This window comes from Mustela nivalis (genome assembly GCF_964662115.1).
Source record: "Mustela nivalis genome assembly, chromosome: 6".
Taxonomy (NCBI): domain Eukaryota; kingdom Metazoa; phylum Chordata; class Mammalia; order Carnivora; family Mustelidae; genus Mustela; species Mustela nivalis.
The window spans coordinates 99,076,427-99,101,343 of record NC_139025.1 but is presented as its reverse complement, the minus strand read 5'-3'; the positions used below and the strand labels follow the sequence as shown (position 1 = coordinate 99,101,343).

Sequence of the window (24,917 nt, the reverse complement as noted above, 5' to 3'; positions counted from 1 at the left end):
GATGCCAGGCTTCTTAACAGCAACACTGGAAGCCAGAAGACAGTGAGGAAAGGCTGTTAAAATTCTGACAAAACATGCTTTCCTGTCTAGAATTCAAATACTGAGCCAAACTCAGTTATTAAGTATGGGTAAATGGATATATTTTTGGACAACGTAAAGAATTAAAAATGTAGCTTCCAGTCCCTTCTTAGGAAGCTAATGGAGAAAATACTAAAAAGAGAAAACTAAGGAAAAAGTGAGATCAGTGAAATGGGATGCAGTATGGAAGAGGGATGGGGAAATTACAAAGATATGTTGAAGGGAAATTCTATGACCATAGTTGTTTACCAGGTCTAGAGAGCAAGCAGTCCAAATTGGAAACTGATAGAGGGCTCCAGAAGGCATGTATTTAAGAAAGAAATGAAAACAGTTTTACCTGATATATTTGAATATGTTAAAAGTTACACTTTTATCAGTTCCAGTTTATCAGTTTTATCAGATGAATTAGTAGTTACCTAGAAAACAAAGCAAATGCACAAATGGTGCAGTGATTAACTAAGGAAAGCCAAAGTTCTACAGAATGGAAGAGTAATCATGACATTATTTACAGCTGTAATAATAATGTAAACGACAACTGATTCAAACAAAAATTGTGAGGGGATATGGGGGTAGAGATAACACAGAGCCCAATAAGTCATTTTTTTCCTAGAAGGAAAAATTTTAGTAACACATAGACCTGCTGTATAGAATATAGTGAAAAATGCCATAAAAAAATAGCCAAAAAGACTTTAAAGAGTTTGCCTTAGGAATGTGAAAAGTGAGGGTGGGGAGGGGATCTGTGTTTTCTGGTCACACTAGTTGACTTTTTAAACTGTGTGCAAGTCTGCTTGATTAAAAAAATTAATTTTAAAAAGATGCCCTTCACAGAATGCTTTCCGTACAGTGTATATATATCTCTCAGGCATTCTGAATTTCCTGGGGTTCTGACAACTCTATCATTTGGAGATATAGTCGCCAGAATGCTATTTGAGGAGATAATGATTTCTAGTAGTAGCAGTGGTTGATGTTATCCTTAGTTATAAATATTCATTTTGTTGTGGTGCTAACAAATGGAGATTTTTAAACACATGATGGATTAAAATATATTGCTCTTCAACATCTCATATATAAGTGTTTAGTTTTCCTCTGTGTTGTCAACACTTTGCATTGTGAATTGACTGCTCCATGCTTCTCTGAAACTTTTCGGTTGAGTGATGCTTCAGATGTTTGTGTTTCCTGGCCCCTTTTATTTATTTTTTAAAAATACTGCATGCTTATTACAGTCCTTGAGAGTATGCAGCAGCTGCTCCAGTTACAGCCGTGGATAGTACTCCATCTTTCACTAAACCTGATTTTAAGGTGCAGTGGTTAATTTGAATCCAGATACATTCTTATCTGAATCACCCATTTTTTTTTTTAAAGATTTTATTTATTTGTCAGAGAGAGAGAGAGAGATATCACAAACAGGCAGAGAGGCAGGCAGAGGCAGAGGGAGAAGCAGGCTCCCTGCTGACCAAGGAGCCCGATATGGGACTCAATCCCAGGACGCTGGGATCATGACCTGAGCTGAAGGCAGCCACTTAACCAACTGAGCCACCCAGGCATCCCTGAACCACCAGTTTTTTTAAAGCCAAAATTTTGGTGCTTGAAATGGAGATTGAATGTTTAATCAATTAGTCTTTTAAAAGGTTTTTCTCTTTCCTAATTGGAAGTGTAACAGCATAATATTTGGAGCAGTTGTATAATATTCAACAAATTTCTTAACCTGCGTAGGCCTCAGTTTTCCTGTCTGTAGAATGAGGACAATACTTGCTGCATAATTGTCAATGATAATTATACATCCTGAAAAAACAAAAACAAAACTTATGCTTATGTCATCAACTTTATTGTTTTGACTGTCACACAAGAGGTTTTATTTTATGGGAATTGCCAGTGTGTACTTCCATATAACATAAAATAATACATCTGTGCTGCATCCTTATACCTGTAGAGTCAGGACAAAAACTCATTGGGGAAAAGCCTTTGATAATCACTGAATTCAAGTTTATTTGTGTTTGACCTAGGAGAATGCAGTTGAAGTGGGAAGACATTGTTCTCTTTCTAAAATTTATACTGTGTTCTCTTTAAAATGAAGTACATTTGACCAGTGCCAACCTCAACTTACTTTTAACTGATAATCTTTGAATCATAATTTCTGTTATTTCTCCAAATGCAGAAGCTTACTTATAGTTGAAGTCCCAGTTCCTTTTAAAATAAGTAATAAAAAAATCTTTAAAACTCTTGTATTCTTAGGACATTTTGGATAGTAGGGAGAAATTGATAGCTTGCTGATATTATAGTTAGTAATTAATCTCTGGTCATATCTAAAAAAGAGAAGCATTTATAGGATTTGGGGGAGGCTTTATTTGTAAGGCCTATAGTGTTTCTTTGCCTTTTAGTGAACATAAGAGTTTGGGAGTTCATTTGCATTTGTATTGTAGTTATATGTATAACTTACCATTGTAGATTCCCCCCCACCCTTTCTTCTGGTGTGACTTGTTTATTTTATTCTTTCATTCATTTCTTTATTCATTGTCCAGTCATTTGATGTGTTTCTACTGTTGTCAGGCCCTAGTGTTAGATGATAATGGTGACATTGGCATGTGCCCTGGAAGACCTCAAACTGGTCATGGACTCACTTGTCCAAATAGAAATTTATAAAAAAGGCAAGACAAGTGCTAAATAAAGGTATGCAAAGTGACCAGTAAAAGTAGTGAGAGTCATTAATATTGCCAGGCCTAATTGGACTAAGGCTGAGAAAAGCTAGAAATTGAGGAAACAGTATTTTTCAGGCCAGAGAAGTAGGGTAAAGGCACATATATGTTTGATAGCCAGCTATATTTGATATAAAGTCTTTATACACTGTTTTCTCACTATTTGATTTTTAAATTTACTTTGTTTGCACTCTTAAAATAGCTTCCAGAGGATTGGCTGGGGTGGGGTGGCCTCTCAGGTAGTGGCAGTGAGTTAGGAAAGGCAGTTTATCTTTTGTGTATTGCTGTTAGGCCTGAGATGAGGGGATAAAACAGTGGGGGAAATAGAGAGCTAGTGGTAAGCTTACATGTGTCTTCTACCCTAGCATCTCCCTGTCGGTGGTGGTCAAGTCAGGATTCTGCTGTTAATACTGTATGATCTTGGGTAAACCATTTCTTCTCTCTGGATTCCATTTTCTTCCACTTTAAGATGAGAGGGTTGGTATAGTTGGGCATTTCTTGTTGGTAGTCTCTTAGTAATGGGAGAAAAAGGAGAAAGTGACCAAACAAGTTTGGGAACAAAGAGTTAAACAGATTTTTTTTTTTTTAAAGATTTTATTTATTTTACTTGACAGAGATCACAAGTAGGCAGAGAGGCAGGCAGAGAGAGAGGGAGGAGGAAGCAGGCTCCCCGCTCAGCAGAGAGCCCGATGCGGGGCTCCATCCCAGGACCCTGGGATCATGACCTGAGCCGAAGGCAGAGGCTTTAACCCACTGAGCCACCCAGGCGCCCCTAAACAGATTTTTTAAATTACAACCTTCCACATTATGGCATGTGGATTGAATTCCTATACTTTTTAGCCTGGCCTTGCTAGTGGAGTGAGTCAATATTATGTTTCCAGCTCTGTCCTTTTCCTAAAGCTTTAGTGAAAAGAGCGTGGACTTTAGAATCCTACATATCTGGATTTGAATCCTGACTGCGACTTTGTAGCTATGTGGCCTTAGGTAAGTTATTTGACCTTTCTTAACTACATAGTTTCTTCATGTATAAAGAAGGAAGAGGATAATAGCTTGTGGAGATAATAAGATTTAGTGACAACCGTATGAAAATACCAAGTATATTTGGTAAATACGGGGTCAAAAAGGATATATAGTTTTTAAGTCCTACAAATTCCAGGGTCAGCATAGAATGTAATACCTGGTAGTATGTTATTTATACCCTGCTTGCATCTGACGTTTGAGGTAGGCATTTATGTGTTTCATATATACTTATATACTTTTACCCCAAGAAAACAAATGTTCTTGAAGCCTCATCGTTACGTTTTGCCATCTGCATAGCAGTCAGCACTCTCTTGATGACTCAGGAGGCTCTTGATGAATGAATACCTGACAGTTGCATTGAAATAGGGCAGTGAGGTGAGACATGGTTCTGACTGGTGTATACTTCATCTTACATTTTTCATAACCATGGGTAGAAGTCACTGAATTTATGAATATTAATTTTAAAATTTTTTCCATTACTTATTTTAAGCTGGAAATAACTAGAATTGATTGTAACTGAGCTGGCCTTTAAAGCAGAAAATGAGGGGAAAGGGTTAAAATTAAGTATTGTTTAATATTGTGAATTATACTCTTGGAATACTAACACTTTACATTTTGTTTTGTCTCTAAGCAAATGGTTATGAGCCTTAGAGTTTCTGAACTCCAAGTACTGTTGGGCTACGCTGGGAGAAACAAGCACGGACGCAAACACGAACTTCTCACAAAAGCCCTGCATTTGCTAAAGGCTGGCTGCAGTCCTGCTGTACAAATGAAAATTAAAGAACTCTATAGGCGGAGGTTCCCTCAGAAAATCATGACGCCTGCGGACTTGTCCATCCCCAATGTTCATTCAAGTCCTATGCCAGCAACTTTGTCTCCATCTACCATTCCACAACTCACTTATGATGGTCACCCTGCATCATCACCGTTACTCCCTGTTTCTCTTCTGGGACCTAAACATGAACTGGAACTCCCACATCTTACATCAGCTCTTCACCCAGTTCATCCGGATATAAAACTTCAAAAATTACCATTTTATGATTTACTGGATGAACTGATAAAACCCACCAGTCTAGGTAAGATTATTCTATAATGGTTATTTGGTTACTTGGGTGTGGGGGTGGGGAGATATTCAGTTTGACCTAGTTTATTATTCATGGTGAATAGTAGTGCAAATCTTTGGTAGTAGCATTCAGATTACAATAAGTATCTTTCAGTTTTAAACAAAATCAAATATAAGCTGTCTTTTAGGCAAAGAAAAAAGTAGAGTCAAGTTTCCAGTGATGGTTGCTGACCCAGTAAATACTAAAAAGTTTCCAAGAACATAAACTTTTATTAAAGTGTAATATTTTAGATTGTTGATTAGTATTTTACAGTAACCTTTACAAATTAAAAAAGTAAAATGTAGTAATACTACCAGCCTCTGAATTCAATACTTAATTTTCAGGAGTTGATGACATCTAAAACAAATGACTGAATAGTTTTGATTATTTAAATGAGTTAATGGTTTTAATTATTATAAAAGATTTGAGCTTTGATGTGTAGTATTTCAGTTTCAGCTGACTTTTCAAGTGGATATGTGTGCTTTTGGGTGCACACATGATCATGGTTTATAATATTGAAATTTTATTTACTGTGTTTTTATCATCGTTTGATTAATATTTGGGATATTAATAGAAATTAAGTGTATTAACTGATCTGTAATTTTAATTTCTTCAGTACTGCCTTGCTTTATTTAATGTAGAATAAAACTGACTATTGTGATTTCTGATACCTTTGTCAAGATGTATTTTAAATATCAGATGTCAAGGTGCTGGTTTATTATCATAAATTAGTGGTTGACAAACTGTGGCCAGCAAGGCAGATTCAGCCTGTGGTCTGTTTTTTATGATCTAATAAGCTAACTTGTGCGCACGCACGTCTCTCTGTCTGTTTATATTCCCAAAGGGTTGCAAAAAAAACCGAAGACAAGAACAAAAAGAATAATATGTAGTAGAGACCATGTTTGTCTGCAAAGCCTAAAATATTTACTGTCTGACCTTTACAGAAAAAGTTTTCTAACCCTTGTTATAAATCAGTAAACATTTCAGCTTGGAGGATTGGTTAGTGTTAAATTTTGAGAATATACTGAAATTCTTTGAATGTGGAAATGTTTGTTTTTAATTTAACAGGATTTACCTGAATAAATTAAGTTTATAGGAATCATTTTTAAACAACATGAATTTTATACCACATTATATTATTTTTAAAATAGCTATAACAAGGTATATAACAAGGTGTAACTTAACACTTGTCAAGAACCTATGCTTATAAAACTTACACATGCTCATTATAAAAAATGAAAGTGTTGAAGTCCCTTTCTCATTAGTAATTTAATGCGTGTGCATATATAAACAAGTTAACATTTCTTGCTTTTCAAGAAGGAATCTTATTTTATACCCTATTCTGTGACTTGCCTTTTTCCCCCTAATGTAGACATCTCTCCTTGTCTGTCTTCTTTCTCCTTTTTCACTGAAGGCCGTGTATACACACATGCACACAATATATGAGATGTATATACTTATATATGCACACACACATATTTTCTAGCTCATTTCATATCAAACTATATACTGTTACATGATTTAAATCACTCCTCTATTAAAAGACAAATTTTTCTTATTTTTTGCTGCCAAAAACTGTGCTCTAGTGAACATCATCTGAAATATAAAAGGAAAAAAGATGTTGGTGGCTTTTTAAAAATTTCATTCCCTGTTCTCAAATTCTCTTCTGGTTTTAATTAATGTATCTTGCTGTTTTCATTTTCTGTAATATAAATCTCAGGTACCAGTGTGAATAGATGATGTTTAAATATATATCTAAATTTTGTTATAAAGAGTAGAAATGCAAACTGGACACAGATTATGGTTATACTTGATAATAGTTTAAACAAATTAGAATTTAGAGAATTTTAAGTCAATTTTTATTTCACTGAGGTACTTTCCTTGAATATATTTAAGTGTTAATTTCTAATCATCTACACTGATGGTCTTTTCATGCCTTTTTAGCTTAACTTTCCTATCATAATTTACATTTTATATTTTATTGCTTTTTTTTTTTTATTTTTAAGATTTTATTTACTTGAGAAAGAGAAAGAACATAGAGGGAAAGGGAGAACCAGACCCTCCCTGAGCAGGGAGCCGGATGCGGGGCTTGATCCCAGGACTCTGGGGTCATGACCCGAGCTGAAGGCAGACGCTTAACTGTCTGAGCCACTGAGGCATTGCTAGGCAGTAAATTTTAAGTCATTTTCCCATCTTTATTCTTTATCTGGAAACTTATAAATTACTTCAGTCTGGTGTTTTTGTGTGACAATTCAAAAATAATGCTATAAAGTTTTTTCCCCATCTTTGATGACCATTAAGTAAACCCTTGTATTTATAAAATTGGGTTGAAGTACTAAAATATTTCCCATCAGATTTATTTAATTAGGCTTTTTTTGTACTGTCAGTTCTTGTTATTTGCATATTTTGTGTTTGTGAATGTCTGCTATCTCAAATTTATTTGTAATTCTAAAATCATTACAAAAGTTTCATGATTATTTATGGACATGCGTGGAATGGTGAAAAATCTGAGTCTTCTGACTTGAACTTTCCCATAAGGTGACTCTTGCTTTCTTGTTTTCAGCTCTCATACTGCAAGGACATGTCCTCTTTTGTTCTCTATTTAATGCCTTGTTTTTTGCATTTTTGTGCTTTTTGTTGGTGATTTCAGTTTTAAATAGCCCCTAACCATAGTGCTGAAGCTCTGTCTAGTGCTCTGAATGCAAAAAGCCTCTGATGCACCCAATGGAGAAAAAAGTAAAGTATGTATTCAGTTTTGTTCAGGCATGAATTAGTGCTATTGGCTCTGAGGTCAGTGTTAATGAATTGTATTATTAAATAAATAAAATTATTATTAAGTAATAAGTGAATTCTGTATTAAGTAAGGTGTCCTTGAACAGAAACACATCTAAAACAAGATTACATAGTGATTAGTTGATAAAAATGTGATCAGGGCTTGCAGGAACCTAGCCCTGTGTATTCCCAAGGAGCAGTGGTTCAGTATTCACTAATTCATTGTTTTGGTGACTTTATAGAACAGTTACCACACATAATAAAAATTGTACATTTGAAGTATAATTTGATCTGAATACTAGTTTTTATTGAATAAATCTATTGTTTGTTGTGTACACATAATGAATAGGTGTTAATTTAGAATTGCTTGGTGCTTTATAAATAGATTTCTAATTTCTCATTTTTGTCATAGAATTAAAAGTCATCATTTTAGTTATGCATAAAACAGTCTTACCAGAAAGTAATTTGTGGATGTTTATTGATTCATTAAATATATAGGGGTGGGAATGTTCAGTAAATATGAGAAAGATTTATTGAAAGATTTTGAGTAATTTGCAGAGTTTGGGATGAACATCTTTTAAAGCCCTGTTTGGCAAAGAACAAAATAAAAGAAAATCTATAAGATGCTTTAATGTTACTAAAAGACTACTTCTCCTTCATTAAATAATCAAGTGACTACTTTATCATGAAATTCAGTTTTCTAAAGGATTACTTTTGCTGGTAGATCATTTGTTTTAAATGTAGGAAAATGGTATTTCCTGAAAAATTAAATGGCTTCTGGCGTTCTCTTTGTCTCTAAACATATATATATATATTTAAAATCATTATAACCTGAACATATATATAACCTAAACATATATATATATTTAAAATCATTATATCCTCTTAAGAATTAGTTGTGACCTATAGCCAGCTAGTTCATTACATTATCACTTGCGTCCAGAATGTGACAAGTAAATTTAATTTTTCATCCCTCCCCCACTTTGGCCTTAACCATTAGATTTAAATGGATTTTAAGATGTTCTTATGTAACTGAATGGTTTTCTGCTGTATGGTTCATGTTTCTAACCAAAATCACAATAGTTTTGGTATTCCCAATTTTATTAGGTAATTGTTACCCATTCTTAAACTCTTTTTTTTTTTTTAAAGACTTTATTTATTTATTTGACAGAGAGAGAGATCACAAGTAGATGGAGAGGCAGGCAGAGAGAGAGAGAGAGAGGGAAGCAGGCTTCCTCCTGAGCAAAGAGCCCGATGCAGGACTTGATCCCAAGACCCTGAGATCATGACCTGAGCCGAAGGCAGCGGCTTAACCCACTGAGCCACCCAGGCACCCCTCTTAAACTCATTTTGTTATTTCTTGAACAGTGAGTAATTTTAAGGTCCTTCATTTTGGAACCACATATTAAAGAGAGTTCCTTTCATTTTCCATAGTTAACTAGAAGGATAGTGAGATGAAGGTGGTTGATTATTTTTGCCTATAATTAAAATCCTGTTTGTTGTTTTTAGACTTACATACTTTTTAAAACCTTTTCCATGAGTCTAAGATTTCCCCTATATCTATCTGTTCCTTCCCCCACCCAGAATTGAGTTCACTTTCTTGCGTGTTCTTGTAACATTTTGTTGTTAGTTCCTCAAAGTGGAAAGGTTCTGCTGTATTTATCTGTATATTCCCATAATAGCTATCTGTGAATTTGTTATATGGTAGTTGCTCAGTAAACATTTATTACCTCTCCAGTTTATTTAAATACAGTAGATAGAGTCTTTTATTTCACTCTGATTCAGTGAATTTTAATCATTTTATCATTCAGATAACAACCAAGGTATACCACATTATCCATCATAAAAAGTGGCTTATGATAGAGTAGGGAGGAAAGAGTTGTCCTTCCCTTTATTGTTTCCACCCCCATTTTGATCTCTATGGTCAATAAATGACTTGGATATTTAATATATTCTCCCATTTCCCCCCAATTACAAAAATATATATTGCATGTTTAATATAGACTCCATAGACACTACTTAACTTTAGAAAGTAATTTAAAAATATTTCTGTTGTGTTCTAGTTAGTCATTGTTTTGTATGTATATGTGTTTGTGTTTATTTCTGATTTTGTTTTAATGAAAAGGAGAATCTCAAATACTGAGTTAACCCAGGAGATTCTTAGCCGCATATATTATTGACCCATATCAATAAAGAATGGGGCACAGTAAATTACAATCTTCATAGTATATTGAGCACCATGTGTTAGAAATGTACTTTGAAGTATCTTATTTGTACACTGTGTCACTCTTTGTGTTTCTCAGCTATCAAATTTACAATTACGAAAGTCAAGAGGACAAGTTATTCTGGATTAAAATATCTTATGTTCATTCAGAGGCAATATATTTTCCTTCAGTTCTTTAATATTTTATTTAGAATAATAAAATTGTTTTGAGTATTATTGTTTTGGATTTTTTTTAGAGTATTACTGTTTATATTGTTTACATTGGCCTGTGTTAGAACATAATGGCAAAAACAAAATATTTTCACAGTGATTAGAAGAATATTTGGTTTGATTCAGATGGGTAAACATCCATTAATACTCAGTTTTATGTTTGCTAGTGATTTAGTTATTTCTGTTTTCCTTGACTCAGGTAAATTTTTCAAGGAGCAAGTACATTTTTTAAAAAAATGGTGGTTTTAAGTATTTTTAATAATTTAAAGTATTTCAAAGGTTAACAGAAAACAGCTTTGCCTTCATTTAGAGTACTTGTGTAGAAGTTTGTTGAGTCATCTCTAAGATTTGATTTTTCTCAAATTCAAGCCAAATTATACCTTCTAAAGGGTTGTCTTCAGGTTTTTATTTTTCATTCATTCATTTTTATTTAGAAGATTTTATTTGTAAGTAATCTGTACTCCCAACATGGGGCTCAAACTCACCACCCTTACTTAGATCAAGAGTCACGTGCTCTGTTGAGTGAGTCAGCCAGGTACCCCCCTTCTCTGGTTTTTAAAGGTCTTAGGTTATACATCTAATAAGTTCATATCATGTGTCTTTGGATTTCCCATAGAATGGTATGAGGAATAATAATTGTTGAGCATTATTTCTGATGTTCTCATTCAGTGTTCTAATTGATCACTGAAGGATACAACATTTCCTCTTATCCAAATTGGAACCAACTGATAAAAATTATACAGAATAACTTAAACATTTTATTTTAATGTAAAACATATTAATGTATATTTACGTGCCAGTCTTTTGGTGTAGGTCAAAGCCTTTCTTTGAGACCGCAGATTTTCCAGTTTTAGTTAGTGTTTTTTTTTAAAGCAGAGAGAATTTAAAGACTTGTGTAGCAGTTTGAGTGTAGAATCTGTTACAACTGGGGAAAAAATCTTTTATAGTTATTCCACTCAATTTCATTGCATTTTTTAAAAGCAGCTTTTGTTGGGTCTTTGCAGAGCATTCAACTTAGTTTTCATGAAAACAGCAGCTCTTTCTTTTTGCACTTATATTTCATCAGTTTTGTAGTATTTAAGTTTCATAATTGCAGGTGCAACTGGCATACACAGAATTTATTTGAGAATAAACACCCCTGGCTCTCCAGTGCTTTTGCACTGGAGAGTGTTCTGCTGGTACAAGCAGTCACCTTGCTAGAGTACCAGTCAGGATGTATGGAGGCCATGGAGAACATCAGTTCATTTAAGAGCAAGTCAGTTAAGAGGGTTAACTCTCCAAAGATAAGGAAATTAGGAGTTTATTTGTTCTTTTGCTTGAGAATAATTTAACTGGTTTCTTCTTTGGAGGAATAAAGTAGATTATAATTTTTATGGTTGAGGTGTTTTTGTTGTTGTTTTTTGTTTTTAAAGAAAGCATCTTCTGGGGTATCTGGGTTGCTCAGTTCGTTAAGGGTCCAACTCTTGATTTAGGGTTGGGTCATGATCTCAGGGTTGTGAGATCAAGCCCCACATTGGGCTTTGTGCTGGGCATGGAGCCTGCTTAAGATTGTTTATCTCCTTGCTGCACATGCCTTCTCTCTAAAAAAAAAAAAAGAAAAGAAAAGAAAAGAAAAAAAGAAAAAGAAACTTCTTTTATCTCCCTGTCACTTCTTTGGGAGGGGTAGATGGGAAGAAGTTTAGGAGAAGTAAGGAACTAATAAGTAAATGATGTTTTTAATTGTATAGTTTTATGTTTGTAGTCTTTCTTTAGAACTCACTGTCGTTTAATTGTTTTCTTTTTGAGGACAATGATTGTAAAGGAAAGGCTAAAATGAAGTAAATTCACAGGCATTTTTTCTTAAATTTGATTTTTAACTAAAAATTGTCATAAAATACTAGAAATTGTGAAGATGGTCTCCTCTTGGTCCACCTCAATTCTTTTTTTTTTTTTTTAAGATTTTATTTATTTATTTGACAGAGAGAGAGATCACAAGTAGGCAGAGAGGCAGGCAGAGACAGAGCAGAGAGCAGAGAGCCGCTGAGCAGGGAGCCCAATGCATGTCTTGATCCTAGGACCCTGGGATCATGACCTGAGCTGAAGGCAGAGGCTTAACCCACTGAACCATCCAGGCCCCCCCGCTTCTTTTTAAGACTTTATTTATTTATGTCCACCTCAATTCTTAAAATGAAATATTTTTTGGAAAGCATTTGGATGCTACAGACTGAAGTATCTGAAATACTAAGACATTTTAAATGATCACATGGATATCATTTCTTCAATTTGTGATCAAACAAGTCGCTTGTTTATGTTTTTGGTTTTTTTTCTTTTTTAAGATTTTATTTTTAAGGAATCTCTATATCCCGTATAGGGCTGGAACTTCAAACTCCGAGATCAAGAGTCCCATACTCTACCAACTGAGCCAGCCAGGCACCCCCTATCTTTCTTTTTTTAAAATCCTGGAAGGTGGCTTCTGTTTACGTTTTAATGTTTGTTAAACAATCTTTTCCCATTAAAAATCATGAATATCTGTCATCTGGGTTAATTGTATTTGCATTTTCCTGAGCTTTGTTACAGCTAGTTCTTTCTTGCTGTAGATACTTCATAAGAAAGACCCCAGCATTCTAGGTGTGTTGGGTTTATAGTCTCAATATTTTAGAAAGCTAGGTTGATTGCTTTCCTTTTTAAAACAGAACACTTCTATATAGAAAATTATAAGTATTTTAGGCTTGGGAAGATGTATGAATAATTTACAGAAAAGGTTTGAAATATATAATTCATGTATATTAAATATAAATGTGTGTGTGTGTGTGTGTGTGTGTGTGTGTGTGTGTGTGTGTATAAATTTGGGTTTTGCCTTAGGAAGAAAGGCAGCAGATGCTTTAGCACTTCCAAATAGTTAAAATGATCCATCTTGTTTTGTGTAGCATGGGTAAGGTTTCTGCTATATCTTAATAACGTTGATTACCAGTGTTTTCTGCCAAGGGCTCCTCTGGCATTGGATTAGATTTCACAGTTTCCTTCTCCTCTCATTTTTTTATAATTGAGTTTGCCTTCCTCCACATGCTTGATAGCCACTGCCTGAAGATCAGGTGATGCAAATTCAAGGACGCAGGCTCTGATAAGTATTGGAAAGGGCATTCAAAGGTTTTGTGATTCATTCTTCTGTGCTTTTAGAAAATCTGCCTTCTAACAATTCAGTACAAGCTGTGCTCTTCTATACTTGAATTTTGGAAAATCTGAGCACTAATTTTTTCTTTGGTGGGTTTTTTTCCTAGAAACTTTTTTTCCTAATTTGGCAGCCCTGGCTTCTGACTTTTTTTTATTTTTTTATTTTTTTAAGATTTTTATTTATTTATTGGACAGAGAGATCACAAGTAGCCAGAGAGGCAGGCAGAGAGAGAGGAAGAAGCAGGCTCCCCGCTGAGCAGAGAGCCCGATGTGGGGCTCGATCCCTGTACCCTGGGATCATGACCTGAGCCGAAGGCAGAGGCCTAACCCACTGAGCCACCCAGGCGCCCCTGGCTTCTGACTTTCAAAACAAAATCTAAGATTTACCTTCTAAATTTGTATTCCTTTGTAGATGTATTCGGTCTTTCTATTTAATATTTTGATTATATTGTTTCTGTAGTGGTCCAGAAGCACGAAGGCATCTATGTTTTTAATAAATGGGTGTCTTTGTTAATAAGTGTTACTAGTTCTTGGGAACTAAGAATCAAAGATGTATGAGTTGGAAAGGAATCTTGACAATCAGAATCAGTAAAGAACCCCTCTGTGTAATTGTAAATTTGAAATTAAAAATCTTAAATTATGACATTAATGAGCCAGCCATTTAGATTCAGAAGCAAGTAAGTACGGTTTAACAAAGGAATCCAACATAAAAGATTTTACTAGGATGGAATTTAAAGATCAAACATATAGTATATATGGTGTTTGGAATACAGCATTTCAGACTTTGCCAGCGGGTTCTACACTTCTTTGGCCCAGTCTCCTCAGAACAGATCCAGTTCCATATGAGTTGCAAACCAGCTAGCTGGAGGACTTGGGTGTGGTAATCATGGGGCAGGTAGGATGGTTCATCAAAGGAAGAACTCAATTTTGACAATCCATTTTTTTCTTTTTAAAATATATATATTGATATAAATATTACGATGTATATGTATTAATATTAAATATATATTATATAATTTATATATTTACATATATTTTTAAGATTCTATTTATTCATTTGAGAGAGAGAAAGCACAAGCAGGGGGGAGGCAGAGAAAGGGGGAGAAGCAGACTCCCCACTGAGCTGGGAACCCAATTTGGGGCTTGATCCCAAGACCTAGAGATCATGACCTGAGCCAAAGGCAGATTTTGAACCACACCCTAGGGGCCCCCTTTTTCCTTTTTTTTTTTTTTTTTTTAAAGAATTTTGTTGATCAGTATCTGGGCGATTGGTTGCTAATTTTAAGCCATTGCCTTTATTGAGCCATACTACTTTATTGCTGATAGTACTTGCAGATGAACTCAGTTTTGAGCAGAGATTAGTTCTAATTCATTGGCACTACTGCTGCTAAATTTGTTTAAACCAAAATGTAAATAAGCTTTAGATGTGCCAAATATGGGAATTTTGTGGTTCAGAAGAAGCTGGATGTTGAATGTCATGTTAGAATTAAATCGCTTTAAGGTAGGTAAAAATAAAAAGGCTAAATTATTTCTACAAGTCCTTTGCAGTTCCTAGAATTTTGCTTCACTATTTATTTTAGAGCCATATTTTTGAATATTTTATTTCTGCTCTTAAATTTCAATTGTAGAATTAATGATTTTCATACATAAGATGGATCAGAAAGGAAAATCACTTGTGTATAATATACTCATAACATTTTATGCTTCTTTTCACCACCTCCCCATGTAAACTTCATTTTTAAAAAATATTTTATTTATTTGAGAGAGAGCGAGGGAGAGGGAGGGAGAATGAAAATCTGAAGCAGACTCCACGCTGAGAACAGAGCCCAATTTAGGGCTCTGTCTCGTGACTGCAAGATCACAACCTGAGCTGAAATCCAGAGTCGGCTGGCTGCTTACCCAACTGAACCACCTAGGCGTCCCTATCCCACATAAATTTTGAATGTAAAGTTAGCAACTTATGTTTACATACAATTTTAGGAAGTCACAAAGAAAGTGAGGGTTGAGTTTATGACATAAAAATGTTAAACCTCTATATATGCATCATGGTTTTTTTTAAAAAGCCCAAGTATAAAAGTAAATACCAAATGCAAAATACTTTAATCAAATATAAGACTAAAGGAAAGAACTCTCGCAAATCAGTATGGGGGAAGCTGCTAAGACTCTATAGGGCAAAATATATGAATAGGTAAGTTAGTGAAGGGGGACCACAAGTAGGTAACATCAAAAGATACTTTTACTAGTTCTTAAAGAAAATTCAAAAGTCAACAGTGAGCTTTTAAATCTTGTCTGAAGTACTAGATTTAAAAGTATATTTCTATCCTGTATTGATAAGATTTGTTAAAATACATGTAATCTGCTGGTAGCAATATAAATTACAATACAGCTCTTTGAGAGTACAGTTTGGCAATATGTAGCAAGAGCTTAAAAATAATTTTTGAGGAGCGCCTGAATGGCTCAGTTAAGTGTCTGCCTCCTCCAGAGATCGAACCCTACATCAGGCTCCCTGCTCAGTGGGCAGCCTTCTTCTCCCTCTCCTCCCAGCTTGTGCTTGCTAGTTTTCTCTGTCGCTATCTCTGTCTCTGTCTCTCAAATAAATAAATAAAATCTTAAATACTTTTTGATCTATCTGTTAATTCCACCTTTGGGAACCCAAAGCCTAAGAATATTCACTGTAACGTTATTACTAATATAAAAATTAGGAATAACCCGAATGTCCAATAATAGAAAATAATTAACCTGTCATCTATCTACTATGTAGAATATTTTAAGATCGAGTTAAAAATGATTACCCAAAGTGCCTGGATGGCTCAGTCACTTAAGTGGCAGACTCTTGATTTTTGGCTCCGGTCATGATCTCAGGGTCCTGGGAGCTGTCCCATGTCAGGTTCAGCAGGGAGTCTGCTTGAGGATTCTCTTTCCTCCTCTCTCTAAAATAAATAATAAGTCTTTTAAAAAACGATTATCATGAAGTCTTTAATGTATGAATTAACGAGAGAAATGGGGTACATAAATAAAAATTATTGGGCACCTACTTGGATAAGCATTAAGCTAGGAGCTTTGTATTTGTTACCTCATTTTAAGCTTCCAAACAACTTTGGAAGTTTAGCTCAATAGTCTAAATACTGCATAAGAGGTAGCTGAGGTCTGCACAAGGTAAACAAAACTTAAGAGATAGGCAGGGTTTGAATACAAGTTTGCTTCCAAAGCCAGTGTTCTTCCTGTAATGTAACATAAGGCATTAAAAATAAAAAGATTTTTAAAATTGTTCTTTAAAGTATGGTATCAGTTTTATAACATCTTTTGCTCTCAGTTTTATTTAGGGGAGGAAAAAAAAACCTCCTTGAATTTTTTCTTTAGTAGAATTCATTGGGGGACTCCTGGGTGGCTCAGTTGGTTAAGCGGCTGCCTTCTGCTCAGTGGGGAGTCTGCTTCTCCCTCTGCCTGCTGCTCCCCCTGCTTGTGTGCTCTCTTGCTCTCTCTCTGACAAATAAAATCTTTTAAAAAAATTTCATTGGATCTACAAATGGGATCACTCTTTTGAAAATTACTTTTGGAGTACTACAGAAGGTGTTTCTGTATTCCACTTACATACATTGAAAGGGGGTTTGAGATTTTAATTTTACATGATAATCTTTACCAGTACACACTGTAAGAGAAATGGATTTTTATTTCATCAGATCAGTTTGGACTGGTATGAAATTTACAGCACATATGAGGAATTCCAATTTATTACCTCTTGATGTTAGCCCCTAGATTTAAAAAAGAAAGAAAGAAAGAAAGAATGTTAAAATTATAGCCCTTTCATAACTCAATACTCAAATATTTTAAAGAAAACTCGACTTTTTTTTTGGTGCTGTCTAGATTTTATTTTTTTGCTAACATTCATTCTCTTAAAATGTGATGTATTTGTAGTTAATCTCAAAATCTTTCTGATGAGTTTTAATATTTTGCAATAGAGAAAATGAATTTTTAAAGTTCTTCTAAAATTACTTGAATAGAAGAAAAATAAAAAGGAGTCATAGAACACTCCTCATTTCTTTTGGTAATTTTCCTCAGTTCGTTATCCCTCCCCCTTTTGTTTTTGCTGATTTTTGTCCTTTTCATATGGATCAAGCCACTGTAAAACATTCCAAAAGAACAAAGATTTTTAAATACTACATTTTCATTTTTATGTGAATACTCATGGTCTTGGAAGTAGAATCTTCTCCATCCCTTCCTGCCAAGAAATTTGTGACTTTTTAAGCAACGTAACTTTAAAAATAACTTATTCTTGGTTTTTGAAAATTTATTCATTCATGGGCACCAGGGTGGCTGGCTCAGTTGGTTAACCATCTGCCCTTGACTCAGGACATGATCTCAGGGTTCTGGGATCGAGTCCCACATCGGGGTTTTACAAACTGATCTTTTACAAACTGAAATTTTACAAACTGATAAAATGAAAATAAGATTTTTTTAATATACTTTTGCTTACCGCTAAAGTTGAATGTTTTTATGATCATTAACTAATTGTAGTTCCTATTGCTTGTTCATTCTCTTGCTCATTTTCCTAGCCTTTTTTATTAGTTTGTTTATTGTAAGTACTGTATACTAGTCAGTTCTTTATTACATATTACAAATATTTTATCTCAGCCTGTTACTTACCTTAGTGTGTAATTTATAAAATCTTTCATTACACAAAAGTTGGAAACAATTAAGTTGTCTAATCTATTAGTTATTTTATGGTATTTGGATTTTTAAAATAACAGATTCATTGAGATATAATTCATACTTTACATTTCACCTTGTTAAAGTATACAGCAATTCAGTGGTTTTTTAGTATATTCATGAAGTTATGGATCTGTCACAATTTAATTTAAAAAATTTTCATCACTCTGAAAAGAAACACCATACTGATTAGCAGTCACTCCTCTCTCTTCCTAGTCCTTGAAAACCACTAATCATATTTCTGTTTCTATGGATTTGCCTATTCTGCCTGTTACGGAATCATACATGTTTGTGAGTGGCTTCCTTTATTTAGCTCCATGTTTTCAGGGTTCATCAGTATTATAGCATGCATCAGTAGTACTTCATTCTTTTGGAGGATATATAATTTTTAATGAAGTGTGTCTAATTTCTTTTTTTTTTTAAATAGATGTATTTATTGGGAGAGTATGCCAGCGGGGGTGGGGGGAGTGAGAGGGAGAGAGAATCTCCAGCAGACTGCCTGCCAGGTGCACAGCTGGACATGGGCTCAAACCCATGACCCCAAGATCATAAACAGAGCTGAATTCCAAGATTCTTATGCCTAACAGAGCCACCCAAGTGCCCCTCTAAGTTCCTTTTTAAATTTTAAAAATTATGGTAAAATTGGGGTGCCTAGACAGCTCAGTCTGTTGAGCATCCGGTTCTTGGTTTCAGCTCAGGTCATGATCTCTCTGCGTTGAGCTGAATCTGGAACCTGCTTGGGTCTCTCTCTCTCCTTTCCCTTTGCCTCTCCCCTCCTGCTCCTGCTCTCTCTCATTTTCTCTCTCTCGGGGAAAAAAAAAAGTTATGATAAAATATTTGCCCTCTTAACCATTCTTAAGTGTACAGTTCAGTACGTTAACTCAATTCATATTGTGGTGCAACGGACTTGTAGAACTTTTTATCTTCTAAAACTGAAACAATACCCATTAAACAATTCCCCATTTTCTCCTACCCTTAGACCCTTGGTAACCACTATTGTATTTCTTGTTTCTAAAAATTAGACAAGTTTACATAACTAAGTGTAATCCTTCAGTATTCTTTTTTGTGACTGGCTTATTTCATAACTTAACACTGCACCCTCACAGTTCATCCTTGAGGCATGTGATAGGATTTCCTTCCTTTTGAAGGCTAATATTACATTACATTTATTACATTTAGCAAATGTAGTATATGCTAAACTATTCCTCTGTAGATCAACATTTAGGCTGTTTTCACTTCTTGGCTGTTGTGAATAATGATGCTATGAACATGGCATCTCTTTGAGATTCTGTTTTCAATTCTTTTGGATATATATACAAAAAGTGAGAATGCTGAATCATGGTAATTCCATTTATTTGAGTAACCACCATACTGTTTTCCATAGTGGCTGCACCATTTTCTGTTCCCACTAACCATGCGTAAGGGTTCCAATTTCCCTGTATCCTCACTAACACTTATTTTCTCTTTTTTTTAGTGGCTGTCTTAATGGCTGTGAAGTGGTATTTCATTGTGGTTTCATTTGCAGTTCTCTATTAATTTGTAATGAATATTTATTCATGTGCTTGTGGCCATTTGTATATCTTATTTGGAAAATGATCTAGTTAAGTCGTTTGCCCATTTTTTAATTGGGTTGTTTGTTGTTGAGTTGTTGGAGTTCATTACTTTTTTTGGATATTAACCCATGATCAGATATATGATTTCCAGATAATTTCTGCCATTCCATAGGTTGCCTTTCATTTTAGTTGTTTCCTTTGATGAGCAGAAAATTCTAAGTTTGGTGTAGTCCCAAGTGTCTGCTGCCTGTGCTTTTGGTGTCATATCCAAAAAAATCATTGCCAAATCTATTATCATGAAGTGTTTCACCTATGTTTTCTTTTAGAAGTTTTATAGCTTCAGATCTTTCATCCATTTTTAATTTTTGCATATCTTGTAATAGAAAGGCTCAACTTCATTATTTTGCATGGGATGCATTATTTCATTATTTCATTATTTTGCATTGGAAAGCTAAATGCTTTCCCAATACCACTTGTCGAAGGTACTGTTCTTTCCCCATTGTGTGGTCCTAGCACCTTTTTTGAAGATAATTTGACCTGATGTGTGAGGGTTTATTTCTTATCTTATTCCTGTTCCATTGGTCTAATATGCCTGTCTTTATGCCAGTAACACACTGTTTGGGTTATTACAGCTTTGCTCTGTGTTTTTACATCAGGACACACATTGAAGCCTCTGACTTTGTTCTTTTTCAAGATTGTTTTGGCTCCTCAGAGTCCTTTGAGATTTCATATGAATTTTAAGATGATTTTGTTTGTTTTTACAGAAAAAGCCTTTGGGATTTTGATAGAGATTGTGTTGAATCTGTAGATCACTGTGAAGGATGGACTTTTTTTTTTTTTTTTTAAAGATTTTATTTATTTATTTGACAGAGATCACAAGTAGGCAGGGAGGCAGGCAGAGAGAGAGAGAGAGGAGGAAGCAGGCTCCCCGCTGAGCAGACAGCCCGATGTGGGACTCAATCCCCGGATCCTGAGATCATGACCTGAGCCGAAGGCAGCAGCTTAACCCACTGAGCCACCCAGGTGCCCCAAGGATGGACATTTTAACAATACTAAGTCTTCTGTTCTGTGAGCACCGGATATGTTTCTATTAATTTGTGTTAATTTCAGCACTTCTTTGTTATTTTCCCCATATGTCTTTCACCTCTTTGGTTAAATTTATCCTAAGTATTTCATTGTTTTTGATGCTATAAAAAATGGGATTGTTTTCTTAATTTCCTTTCCAGATTGATCATTGTTAATGTTAGAAACACAGCTGAGGGGCGCCTGGGTGGCTCAGTGGGTTAAGCCGCTGCCTTCGGCTCAGGTCATGATCTCAGGGTCCTGGGATCGAGTCCGGCATCGGGCTCTCTGCTCGGCAGGGAGCCTGCTTCCCTCTCTCTCTCTCTCTCTCTGCCTGCCTCTCCATCTACTTGTGATTTCTCTCTGTCAAATAAATAAATAAAATCTTTAAAAAAAATTAAAAAAAAAAAAAAAGAAACACAGCTGATTTGGGGCACCTGGGTAGCTCAGTGGGTTAAAGCCTCTGCCTTCAGTTCAGGTCATGATCTCAGGGTCCTGGGATCGAGCCCTGCGTGGGGCTCTCTCCTCAGCAGGGAGCCTGCTTCCCTTCCTCTTTCTCTGCCTGCCTCTCTGCCTACTTGTGATCTCTGTCTCTCTAATAAATAAATAAAATCTTAAAAAAAAAAAAGAAACAGCTGATTTTTGAGTGTTGATTTTATATCCTACAACTTCCTGAATTTGCTTATTCTAATAATTTTTCTGTGGAATCTTTAGGGTTTTCTACATATAAGTCATGTCATGTATGAGTAAAAATGATTTTCTTCCTTTCAGATAGAATGCCTTTTATATTTGGGGGGGTGGGGTACATAACAGCTAGGACTTCTAGTACAGTGTTTAATAGTTTCTGATTTAGGAAAAAACTTACAGTCTTTTACCATTGACTGTGAGGTTAGCTGTAGGTTTTTCATATATTGCCCCTATTTTATTGAAATAATCTCCTTATATTCCTAGTTTGTTGAGTGTTTTTATCCTGAAGGGTATTGAATTTTCGTCAGATGCTTTCCCGCAACTGGAATAATCATGTGGATGTGGTTTATTTTTTCTTTCATTCTGTTAATGTGGTACATTTGGTAATTTTCATAATTTTGAACCATCCTTACATTCCATAAATAGACCCCACTTGCTCATGGTGTATAATCTTTTTCATAATGCTGTTGAATTTGAAGAGTAGACATTCTTATCTTGCTCTATAGAGGGAATGTATCTAGTCTTTCACCATTGAGTCTGTTAGCTATAGATTTTTTCGCAGATGGCTTTTTTGTTGAATTTTTTTTTTAGATCATGAAAGTGTGTTGGGATTTATATGCTTTTTCTCCATTTATTGAGATGATCCTGTGGTTTTTGTTCTTTAGTCTAATACATTGATTGCTTTTTATATGTTAAGCAGTGGCTTTGGATTTTGTCTGTTTTTGGTGATCCATCCTATCTCCAAGATGAGTAAATTAAAAGTGCCTTGCATTTTCCATTTCTGGTGTGTGTGCGTGTGTGTGTGTGTGTGTTTTAATCAGCTCTAGATTTTATTTTTATTTACAGGGGATAAAGCTCTTATTTTCTCCAAAACTTTTTTTGAATGAATTTTTTTTTTGGATCTTATTCTGTACTGCTGATTTGTTTGTATATTTTCCCACTAATATGGAATTATTTTAATATCTTTGATTGTTTTAAAACTTTCAATTCAATAATATATTGCTTGATACAAAACCCAAAAGTTACTAAAGACTTTATAATGGAAAAGAAGTTCCTCTCCTACCTTTATCTCAATCACAGGTGTTGCTTTCAGTTCCTTCTTTATCTTTCCAGAGAGTTCTCTGCATATGCAAACATTTGCCACATTCTTTGTTTCTTTCCTTTTATTTTTTTAGCATGTACTTACCATGTGATTAATTGGATTATGCTTTATTAAATATTCTCCTACCAATTAACATTTAGGTAGTTTCCTGCTTTTAAAAGCAGCACTGTAGAGAATGTTTTGTAACATATATCAGTGTGTACATGTCTAAATGTATAAAATATTTTTATAAGATAAATTCCTAGAAGTAGAATGTGTATTTAAAATTTTGATAGTTGTTGCCAAATGTCCCTTCACAGAAGATTTGTGCTAATTCATAATCCTATTGGCTATGCAGAATGTTTCTATTTTCCTGTGCCTTCAGTAATACCATGTGTTTTTAAACTTTTTGATCATTTAAAAATAATAGGTGGCTATTATTATTAATGAATTACAATTCATTATAGTTTCAGCTTTCATTTCTCTTACGAGTGAGAGTGAAGGTTTTTAAAAAATATATATGTATATTGTATTTTGTTTGAATTGTGCATGAACTTTTTCCATTTAAAAATTGGATTCTTGGAGGGACGCCTGGGTGGCTCGCTCAGGTCATGGTCCCAGGGTCCTGGGATTAAGGCCCGCACCGGGCTGTCTGCTCTGCGGGGAGCCTGCTTCCCCCTCTCTCTCTGCCTGCCTCTGCCTACTTGTGATCTCTGTCTGTCAAATAAATAAATTTTAAAATTGGATTCTTGGAAATTTTCCTCTGATATGTAGAAGGAATTTGGCACTTTGTGGTATGAATTGCCGCCATTTTTTCCCCAATATGATACCTTCTGACTTTATTTATGACTGGTGTTGGAAATTTGCCATCCATTTCTTAGTTGTTCAAGTAGTATTTCATGGATGGATGTATCGCTGTGCCCTTTCCACTTATTGAAAGGCATTTTAGTTGTTTCCAGTTTTTGTCTATCACAAATAATGTTATTATAAACATTCATGAATAGGTTTTAGGTGGACATAAGTTTGCTCTTTCTTGGCTATATGCCCAGGAGTGAGATTGCTGGATCATGTGTGTAAGTGTGTATTTGGTTTTTTGAGAAAAATACCGAACTGTTTTCCAGAGTTTAATGATAAAATGTACTACTTTATACTTCCACTAGCAATATCTGAGGTCCAGTTTTTCTGCATCCTTACCAGCATATTTGTTATTGTCACTTTTTAATTTCAGGTGTTTAAATAGCTAGGTGGTGAGAGTTGCTTTATGTATTCTAGATATTAGTCCTTAGATATGGTTTGCAGATATTTTTGCCAGTCTGTAACTCATGTTTCTTCTTCTTTTTCTTTTTTTTAGGACTTTTGATTTTGAAATAATTATCAATTTATAGGGAATTGTGAAGAAGTATATAGGAAGGAATGTCCTGTGTACTCAGCTTCCCCCGTTGTTAGCATCATTCCCAATCATAGTGTAATATCAAAACCAAGGAATTGAAATTCACGGAGCTTATTCAACTTTTACTAGTTACTCATGCACTCACTTGGGTGTGTGCAAGTCTGTGCAGTTTTATTACATGTATAGTTTCATGTAGTGTAACTATCACCACAATCAAGACATCACAAGATTCCTTGCTGCCATTTTATAGCTTCACTCACCCCCTTCCCAATCCCTACTCCCTGGCAGCCACTAATCATTTCTCTGTCTGCAAATTTATATTTTACTGATGTTTTATAAAAGGATTCATGCTTTATATATTCTTTGAAGATTGGCTTTTTTCATTCAGCATAATTTCAGGTTCATCCAATTGTGGTGTGCATTGGTAGGTTGTTTTGGGGTTTTTTGTTTTTGTTTTTGTGTTTGTTTTTGTTGTGTTCTAGGATTTATTTATTTTTTTTTAAAGATTTTATTTATTTATTTGACAGAGAGAGATCACAAGTAGGCAGAGAGGCAGGCAGAGAGAGAGAGAGGGAAGCAGGCTCCCTGCTGAGCAGAGAGCCCGATGCGGGACTCGATCCCAGGACCCTGAGATCATGACCTGAGCCGAAGGCAGTGGCTTAACCCACTGAGCCACCCAGGCGCCCAGGATTTATTTATTTTAGAGTGTGGGGAGTCGGTGGCAGACACAGAGGAAGAGGGAGAATCTCAAGCAGACTCCCTCCTAAGTGCAGAATCCAAAGCAGAGCTTGATTCCACCACTCCAAGATCATGGGATTTGAGCTGAGATCATGTGACCTGAGCTGAAATCAGGAGTTGGCGGCTTAACCGACTGAGCTATCCAGGCACCCCAATAGTTCTTTTTTATTGCTGTGATATACTACCATTTGTTTAACCATTTTATCCACTGAAGGACATTTAAAGAGCTTTAGTGTTTGGCTATCATGAATAATGTTGCTGTGACCATTCATACAAGTTTCTGTGTGGAAATAAGTTTTAATTTCCCCGAGATAAATGCCCGGTAGTTCAGTTGCTGGGCTATATGGTAAGTTCGTTTTTAGTTTTAAAAGGAACTGCAAAATTATTTTCCACAATCACTATTCCATTTTATACTACCAGCCATGTCTAAATGATCCAGTTTCTCTGCA

General features: G+C 35.0%; 1 protein-coding gene across 1 annotated transcript in view; it reads left to right on the top strand.

Moving 5' to 3' along the window:
• The window catches only part of PIAS1 (protein inhibitor of activated STAT 1), a 123,657-nt gene that overhangs the window by 28,424 nt on the left and 70,316 nt on the right, over nucleotides 1–24,917 (top strand). The window contains exon 2 of the mRNA XM_082737000.1: nucleotides 4,423–4,867. Coding sequence (XP_082593126.1) covers nucleotides 4,423–4,867 — 445 coding nt within the window. The remainder of the gene's footprint in view (nucleotides 1–4,422; nucleotides 4,868–24,917) is intronic.